General features: G+C 39.2%; 1 protein-coding gene across 1 annotated transcript in view; it reads right to left on the reverse strand.

Moving 5' to 3' along the window:
• LOC311039069 (uncharacterized protein) overlaps nucleotides 1-10,000 on the reverse strand; it is a gene marked incomplete at its 3' end in the record, with an annotated part of 83,182 nt that overhangs the window by 16,121 nt on the left and 57,061 nt on the right. Inside the window, exons 6-11 of the mRNA XM_084048711.1 lie at nucleotides 8,472-8,714; nucleotides 6,991-7,088; nucleotides 6,798-6,849; nucleotides 6,374-6,607; nucleotides 4,964-4,980; nucleotides 3,384-3,414 (exon numbers count right to left, since the gene is read on the reverse strand). Of these exons, the coding sequence (XP_083904837.1) occupies nucleotides 3,384-3,414; nucleotides 4,964-4,980; nucleotides 6,374-6,607; nucleotides 6,798-6,849; nucleotides 6,991-7,088; nucleotides 8,472-8,714 (675 nt within the window). The remainder of the gene's footprint in view (nucleotides 1-3,383; nucleotides 3,415-4,963; nucleotides 4,981-6,373; nucleotides 6,608-6,797; nucleotides 6,850-6,990; nucleotides 7,089-8,471; nucleotides 8,715-10,000) is intronic.

Raw genomic sequence — 10,000 nt, forward strand, 5'->3', positions numbered from 1 at the left:
TACAGGTGTTTTTGATGAATCTAACATGTTAAAAATGGAGTTTGAAGTTATAATGGGTTTGTATAGGAAGGGGGCGTGTCTGATAAAATGAATATCAAATATCTAAATAATGAATCAAGCAACTTAAAAACTGTCTGGGGGGCTCACAAAAGCCTGAGTAGACGATAAAATGACCGAAAGTGTTTTTGAAAGTGAAATATCCCTTTAAGACATGTATAGCCTTATTAACACATGGTTAATAAACATCTCAAAATAAGGAATTAAAAAAATCCCAAAAAGGGTAGCACATCCAAAGTTTCAATTAAATGGAGGACAAAGTACTCACATTTCCACTTTGGATGTGTATACTGGATTTTGGGTCTAGCACTCCACTGAGAAAACCCATTGTTGATGCGCAACCTCTTTTTCTTAATTGGTTAATAAACATCTTATATGGACTTAGTAAGTGCCTTATTAACTATGCATTAATGCTTATTATGACCTTTTAATTTAACAATACATGTGTTTACAATGCTATTATTAACACTTATAGAGCCTTATTAAATAAGGTTAATACACATCTTATAAGTGCCTTATTAACTGTTAATTAATTCAATATTATAAACAATTATATAGATTTTATTAAAAATAATAAGGTTAATCAACATCTGATAAGGACAGCAAATATTAAATTAACTTAATTAATGTGTGTTACTAGGATGTTTGTTTGAAGTGCTACTGGGCAGCTCCCAGGTTTTAACATGTGCATGTCTGTGTCAATGTGAAGCAGAATGTTGCTGAAAAAGAGCACTTGTGCTCAGCATACATACTGTGGGTAAATAAAGGTAAAAAACATGTATAATAATAATCATAAGCTTGAGACTCCAACATGTCAGACAACTTAGAGACTGCATCAGGTAGAGGAATATTGCACGGTGGGCATTCCTGACTTGCATTTTTCCCAAGTAGCGTGGCGCTTGCACAAGTTAAACATTGGCATGAACAGTTATTCAGTTGTATCCCATGACAAACCTTTAAAAAGTTATTGTGATGTTATGATGGATGTTATATTAATCTGATCTGAAATCATGTAACTTCTTGTGATAGGCCACACCCCCTTTAAGACCAAACATTTCATCACAGTTGTCTGGTGTTATACTTATTTATTTTTGACGCTATGCAACTTGTTATGATAGACCATGTCCCGTTTTGGTTAATTTGGGTGGATATTAGTCAGTTGTCCCCTGGCCCCATGACAAAACTTGTGTCAAAGTGACTATACACAACTTCTGTGATGCCCCCTTTTGGTTAATCAGAGTGGAACGTTGATCTGTTATTTCTTGTCCCATGACAATTGTAGGGCCAATATGCCTATCCACGCCAGGATACGTCTTAAACGCGCTCACTATGCTTTGACTTGGGCTGTTGTTGTTACTCACTGTTTGATGTTTGTTGATTGTTGTCTTCATGGATTCGAACAGGTTGATTTTGTGGAATGAGTAGTGTAAAGTTTCAAATAATATGGGGGGCGGGGGCAAACAACGAAAACAAGAAACAGGCTCCAGACTTAAACTAAAAGGCTTTCAAAACAAACAGGCGCAGCATAAAGGTTCAAAATAAACTCAAAGTGATTCAATTCAAAGTCTTTCTTTCATGATCTGCGCTGTGTGTGTATGGTGCGAGCGAGCGAGCGGTTGAAAATCTGTTTCTCCTCTGGCGTCCTGCTACACACAGCTGCGGCCTGATTAATAGAGGACCATGGTGCCATTTTCCAAGGCGACCAGTGGGGGCGCCATTTAGTCAAAAAATAGTAAATCAAATTAAATGGCTCCTACAACAATTCTTTGTCAATGTTTTGTGGAGACAACAATTTAATTATTTCTTCCTTAGCATATGACAAACTGTTCTACAAAGTGGTGATATTTAAGTTAAGTTCTGCATCACACTTAGAGTACAAACTGCTCCTCCTCACCTCTCCATGGCCTAGCCCCACGGTACCTGTCAGACCTCCTCCAGGATTAAACCCCAGCGCAGAACAGAACCTGAGGTCTTCTGACTTACTGTAGGTCTCCTCACCATATCCCTCACACCAATAAGCGTACCCTCTTCGATAGAGCTTTCAGTGTCTCCCCGTCTCTCCAGCTCGTTACAGCAAACAGAAAATACATTTTCATGTTGAGATACCAATGTCATCCAATCATGAAAGAGAACTCATATAGGATACGTACAGTATAAACTTTGAGCAGGAAACTAATTGGAATCGGAAGTTCGGAACACTATAAAATTGAAGCTGATAAATGGGTTCTCTCTCCTGGTAGGGTGAAATTGGTAGCCCACCTGAACATGTATTTTCTGTTTATTAAAGAGCTGGAGAGATGGGGAGACCCCTGAACAAACACTCTATAGCAATTATTGTCAGAAAATTGTGTTTTAACCTTTAACAAACAACATTTTGTTTTAGCAAAAAATATATAACTTAGAGCACCTTTATGTATAAACCTGTCCATACATTTTTGAGATATCAAAAATGTAACCTTTTGTGACATGCCAAGTCTATTGTCACACTCCTTTTGTAGGATTTTAAACGGTTCTATGGCCCATGTAAAAAATGTGTCTATCACTCTTTTTTGTATCTTGCTAAAAATATCTCATGACAGACAGGAACTAAAATGTTACCCCATTTTACCAATCTGAGGGAACATAGGGCTGAGGGAACATAGGGTCTAATTTGGGATGGGGAAACATAAGGCTGAGGGAACATAAGGCTGAGGGAACATAAGGCTGAGGGAACATAGGGCTGAGGGGGCATAGGGCTGAGGGAACTTGAGTACGCTCCCGCCGCAACAACTGGTGCATTTATAGTTTTGGAATAAGATATCGAGGAGGTACACCATGGATCCCCAGTAGACGGCCCATGGTCCAGGTGCGGCCCGCCAATTTGTATGACCCCTGTCATAACATGTTATGACAGGGGTCATACAAAGCCTAGTGCATCATCAAGGACAGGCACCACCCCAGCCACAAACTGTTCATACTCCTACAACGACCACAGCCGGGTAAGGACAATTACCGTAGCATCAAGTGCAAGACCAACAGGTTTATGAACCCGGCTACCATCAGACTGTTGAACAAGGCATGACTGCCGCCTGTCATCAGGCTGGCCTTGGACTTTTGCTTTCTTCATGGTCCAGTAAATGATGTGGTTGAACTTGACACTCACTGATACCTCATCATCACCTCATCTCATGTACAACGCAGAACACACCTAAATGGATGTGGAAAACTGATGGAAAACTCGTTACCCCCCCTCCCCCACCCTGGCAAACAAAAAGGTAGTACCAACCAACAATCAACTCACTGGTTACCTCAAGCATTCAACTGTACCAAGGACAGAAAAAGCTCACCTTTTTGTTCTGGAGTCAAGTCAACAGCATCCTGTTGAACACAATCATGTTATTTCAATCATATCCCGAGAGCTATTGAACAATGACTTGTGGCATTGTGGCTACATTAGTGTTTTTCAACCTGAAACCACAAACACACTGTCTACCAACATAATTCACCTGTGTGCCTCTCTAACCACATCTGGCAACACCGCAGTGAAATTCTCCAGAGTTGGATGGGAAATGTTAAAACTATTTCTCCCTGCTGTTTTGTGTCGCATTCCTAAGCCATTAATTTGATGACTGGTGGAGTCTCCGGTAGGAGAATTCAAGAATTCATGGGGTGTGTAGTTGATAGAAAATAAGTCATTTTGTGTGCAAATACACACATACACGTCACATCATGCAACACAACAACATTTACACATACATATGAAAGGACTGCAATGAAATAAGCCGCTGGCTTTTTTACGTTTTATCCTTTTGATAAATGCCATGTTTATACCATGTCATCTGTCTAACCAATCTACAGTCCTTTCAGAGTGCTGTACTTCATTATCAACTTCACATGCTTATTGAGAGAATGCCTACATCAGTAAAATTCTATACCATGTTTTCTCTGCAACCTTATACTTTTCACCCAGGAAGGATTCTCACAGAACGCACACACATTGGACACGCTTCTAGGTAGTTGATGTTAAATCAATTACCAGCTGATCCGACCATATATGGGCTTATTTGGCCTAATGACTGGAAAGACGCAACCTAGGGATATACCGATGTGAATTTATGACCAATAACAAAAGTGTTGTTATGGTCGATAACCTATATTTACCAATGTCGCTATTAAGTAAAACATTTGTCCTTTCTGAAAAAACACATGTAAATACTGAATAAAAAAAAGAAATGCCTCTTTATTCCAATACTAGGGATGCACAATATTGACATTTTGGCCCTTATTCGATTACTGATTAATTGCATGGTCAAATTGACAGATACCAATAAACTGTGATTCTGGTTCTAGATGCATCCTAAAAATACAAAATAAAATGTGCAAATTATCTAATTTTTCAGGCCTACTGATGCACATATTAGTTACTTAAATGTAACTCACTAAACTTAAATGTAGTATTTGTATTTTACTTTTTCCCAACATGTTGACCCTTTTGAAAGATTTTGAGAGAAAATACTGATTGAATCTACAGCCTTCATTATCACAAAAAAGATTTTTCAGCTTCACATTCAAAATGTAAACCCTGTCGAAACGTTGTTTTCTTTTTAATAAACTTTTTGCATCATGGCTAAGAGCTGTGCGGCCTCATCCTTTGTCAATACAGCTTCACGATTTTAAGCCAATATTGGGGTTTTTAAGGCCGATATTGCCAATACTGATATGATGCCGATATATCAGATTTCCTTGAGGACAATTGGAGCCTGAATCAGCAGCAGCCAGGTAATTTAGCAAAAGAATGCACTTTTTTTTTAAATGGCAAAATTATCGTACATTTGGGCATTTTGGACATTATTTATCATACATCATACATACATACATAAGTATGGTACAAATACAATAATTATCATAAAGCTGTGACACCTCTTACCTGGGTCGGTGGATTTTCTGTCATGACGTGGTTAAATGAAATATAAGAAAAAACAAAGAAGTGTAAGAATGAGGACAACACAAACTAAACAATACATTTAAAAAACAGTTCTAGAACACACCTACTGGTATTACTTGGACACATCTTCAGTGGCACCATACTGTATATATATAAATTATATCTCTGCTGTCCGGCAGGAACCAGCTAACTCCAAAATGTAAAATTTTCAGGAAATGAAAAGAATTGAGTTCATCATTGATCAGAACAGCTGAATGGACCTCCAAGCTCACAATGATGTTGGAGGTCAAAAGGGGGTGGAGCCTGGAGACAGTAAAACCAGCTAACTCTGGTGGACTTCGCTGGTTTAGCAGAACATTTGAGGATCCAATGGAGTTAGCTGGTTTTGTCAGAAGCGCTTTTTAATGATTTTCATTGGTTCAATATTTTTTTACCAACACACAAACATAAAGGGTGTTCAATGGTCCTGATTTATGGAAAAAAATGCAAAAGCGTCAAAATGGAGTTAGCTAGTTCCTGCCGGACAGCAACGATAACAGAGGTCACGCTAGGATTAAAAATTATGAAAAAGGTAGTGCAGGCACATCCGTTGGTCCAGTTGCTTAGACAAACAAAGTATAATGAAATAGAATAAAGTCTGCACACTGGTAGTTGCAAACAGCTCCAGAATGTATTGCTCGTCAACGTTTCGGCCTGTTCAGGCCTTCATCAGGACATATATCATATATATGTACCTACCAGTGTGCAGACTTTATTCTTTTTCAGGATTAAAAATTTCCACTCATCATGTTTGACATAAACATTACCGGACTAACGCCACCTGGGAAATAGCATTCCTTAGACATTCATATGACATAAAGGCGTGGGTAGTATCAATGTATTGCACTACACCAGAGTATCATATTTATAAATCCTAAACATATGATTTTCAATACAATACAAAATAGAAGTTCCTCTTTCTAATAAACTGATACAGAAATGGTGTTTTGAGGTGACATATTTTAGAAAAAGCAGTTTATTAGTCACGTGATTTTATTCAACAGCCAGTCTGTCAACAACACCCTTGTCCTTTGACCTTGTTCCCTTCAGGTTTAAAGGAGTAGTTCACCCAAAAAATGTCTTATTTTCTATCAATTACACACCCCATAAAGCATTGAATTCATGGAGATTTTTTTGTTTTGTTGCATTCCTGAGCCAATAATAATTTGATGAAGATGCTAATGTATCCGGTAGAAGACACAAAGGAGTCTCTTTGGGTCTCCTACCAGAAATACACCCGGTCATCAAATTATTGGCTTGATGTTAATACAATATGGGTTGTTGTGTGTAGTGTTTTCTTTTGCATTTTAAATTAAAGTGATAAAAGTAATTTAGTAGTATATGTAATCTTACCAAGCCACTTTAGCAGGTGGGGTTCGTGTTGTTCAAGGGCATTGTAAAATGCTGCTTTGTTATGGTCATCTGTCATCACTGTATACAGTATCCTCATTTGGTTCCATGTCGTCTTCTTGGCTTCAATCTTGGTACGGAGCACAGGATCGACAATGGATCCTAGACTGTCCACTATAGCCATGACTCTGGAGACATTTTGAATCAGCTGTGTCATGTTCTTCATCACAAATGGTGCTGTTTGTAAGAGAAAGAGAGTGGTTGAAATAAATGCATTACAGAAAATTAAGCTCTCTCTGTAACAACATTTACAGTATTTGGAATAAGATTGTGAGGATGTACACCCTGGCAAACAAAATGTAGCACCAACAACGTATTCACTGGTTTTCTCAAGCATTGAACTGTTCCAAGGACAAACAAAGCTCACCTTTTTTTTCAACAGCATCCACTTCAGTAACCGGTACAACACAGCCAGTATCCTGTAGAACACAGTCATGTTATTTCAATTAGTCATCTGAGTGCTACTGAACAATGTCTTGTATGGTATGTCTACAGTAGTGGGTTTTCATCCTGAAACCACAAACACACTGTCCACCTATATCAACATTACTGTGAGTCACCTGTGTGTCTCCCCCACGACACAAGACTGGACAGTTCCACTGTGACCACAAATCCTTGGGTTGCAGAATCGCTGGATGTTCTGTCATCACATGGTTATCTGACATATAACAAAAAAATAAGAAATATAAGAATGAAGACAAAACTAGAAAAAGTGCTCCTCGGAGCACAGGTCTCCGCCAGGTCAGGTAGGTGAATGTGGACCAGCAATGTTCTGAATTCGCCAATCAGGATGGAATGTGAAAAATCGGACAGATCCGTCTTGATCACTTTAATCAAGTTTTGAATCAAGTTTTGTAAAAATCGGCCTCCTGGTGGCGCTATAATAGGGCAATGTTGAAAGGGTGGCATTTTTTCCTCAACGTAGTGTGAATGTGCAAGCAAAGTTTCATGGCAATCAGACACTGCGTTCATGATTTGCGGCATTTAGTTCAATACGGGCCATTCCTGCAAACTTTGGATGTCAATCGTAGCCAATCAGGATGGAATATGAAAAATCAAACAGATCAGTCTTGATCTCATGACTATAGAGATGTGTAACGATTTATGTTAAATTTGGATACAATCTGAAGGAGTAATATCCAAAAATGTGTTTTACATAAGTCGGCCTCCTGGTGGCGCTATAAATGGCAAATGTGAAAAATGCAGGGCAAAGGTTTTTCCTTGACCTGTTGGGAGTGCACATACAAAGTTGTAAACAGATCGGTGCAGTTAAGGGTAAAAACACGAATTGGCCTGTTATAGCGCCACCATGAGGCTGATTTGAAAAAAAATGAAGTGGCATTTCTTCCTCGGCCTATTGGTAATGTACGTACAAAATTTCACGGAAATTGCATGCTGTGGCTTTGAGGCATTTTGTTCAACACAGAGCACTTCTGCAAACTTTTGAAGCCATTTTGAGACCATCAAGGATGGAATATGAAAAATCTGATAAAACTTGTTACGTTTAATGATTATAGAGATGCTGTGTACCGATTTGCGTGACGTTTGGACAAAATCTGTAGGAGTACTGTCAAAAAATGTGTTTTGCAAAAAGCGGCCTCCTGGTGGTGCTATAACAGGCCCATGTGAAAGATTTGGGGCAAAGGTTCTGAATTGGCATCCAGGGAGTGTGTGTGCACAGTTTCGCTGCGATCAAGCCAACGGTGCCGGAGATTAGCTGTTCACAGACGGACACACACACGGACACACAGACACACACACGGACGGACGGACGGACGGACGGACGGACAGGGGGCAAAACATACTCTCTCGCCATGCCTTTCGGCCTGGCGGAGACAACAACAAAAAGGAAAAGACAAAAATCATATTACAGTGGGAAAATTACAGATATATATATATTCATAACTGACACTGCTATAGTTTTTGTGTGTGCATGAATATTGAATCTGAATATTTTTCTTTTAAATGTAGGTGATATCTGTTCTGAAAAAGGAAGGGAAAAAAATGCAATTTAGTAGTAGCCTACTGTACATGATCTTACCAAGTGTATCAAACAGGTCAGATTGGTGTTCTTTAAGGGCATCGTAAAATGCTGCTTTGACTTCTGCTCCCCCTGGTTGTAGTATTTCTCTATACAGACGCATCATCTGGTCCATGCTGGTCTTCTCCTCCTTAATCTCACCATAGAGCTTAGGAGTGACCTTGGTTCCTAGACTGTTTAGTATCTTCATGACTGTGGAAACCTTTAGAATCAACTCTGTCCTGTGCTGCATCACAAACTGTGCTGTTTGCAAGAGAAAAGGAGAGTGGTTGAGATAAATGCAGCACAGAAAATGAAGCTCTCTGCTGGAAGGAAATTAGAGTGTTTTTAGAATTAAAGTCAGCTATTCTGATTATTTGAGAAGTAAACTAATACTTAGATTTTTATACTGTGCGTATATTTGAATAATTTGTAGGTCTAATAGTGTTATGAGTTTTAGTATAACTGTGTCAATATGACTTTACAATATGACTTTATATTACAAAAATGTGTGATTAGCATGAGATGAGATCATATCGCCTTAGAGGCCCACTCTCTCTCTCTCTCTCTCTCTCTCTCTCTCTCTCTCTCTCTCTCTCTCTCACTCCCCTCGAGCGGAGCATTTCACTGAACTGCAGGCAAACCTTGCTGTAATGTTAAAGGCGCCCTACAGTAGACAGTGTTATCTATTATGCACAGAAGAGAGGAGTTGTAGTGAGGGTACATTCCACAGGTGCCCTGATGAGCCAAGGTCACCTCGTCAGCCTGTGGCAGCCGTGAGAGAATAAACAAACAGGGAGGAACCATTTGCCCTGCTTCGATGGATGGACCAACAGCGACTCATGATTTGTATTAATGTTTTAGTATGATCTATATGCTAGATAAGAGCTTGGTGAGGGAAATGATACTTCATTACAAACTTCTCTACCTGTGGCTGTACATAGATAGACAGGAGTGTATCTCAGAGGTCTGATGTACTATATATGGTATAGTATCATTTTTGTATATGGTAATTCATTCTGATTGTCTATAGACTCATAAATAATTGTCAAACTTAGATTAAAGGGTAATAAAATCATTGGATTCAACCACATTGTAAACTAGAAAAAGTGCTCCTCGGAGCACAGGTCTCCGCCAGGTCAGGTAGGTTATTATGGCCTCCTGGTGGCACTATAACAGGCCAATGTGAAAAGGGTGCCATTTCTTCTTAGGCCTTGCACGGCAATCGGACGCTGCATTCATGATTTTAGGCATTTTGTTCCAAAAATGTGGTTTGCTAAATTAGACCAGCTGGTGGCGCTATAACAGGCCAATTTGAAAAGGTTGGCATTTCTTCCTCGGCCTAGTGGGAATGTGTGTGCAAAATTTCACAGAAATCGCACACTGCGTTCATGATTTGAGGAATTTTGTTCAAAACGGACCTATCCTGCAAACTTTAGAAGCCAATGTTAGCCAAGTAGGATAGAATATGAAGTATCGGACACATCCATCTTGATCACATGACTAGAGAGACTGTGTACCGATTTGCATGATTTTTGAACAGAATCTGA

Source organism: Gymnoscopelus microlampas, assembly GCF_963454915.1.
Source record: "Gymnoscopelus microlampas genome assembly, chromosome: 22".
NCBI classification, from domain to species: domain Eukaryota; kingdom Metazoa; phylum Chordata; class Actinopteri; order Myctophiformes; family Myctophidae; genus Gymnoscopelus; species Gymnoscopelus microlampas.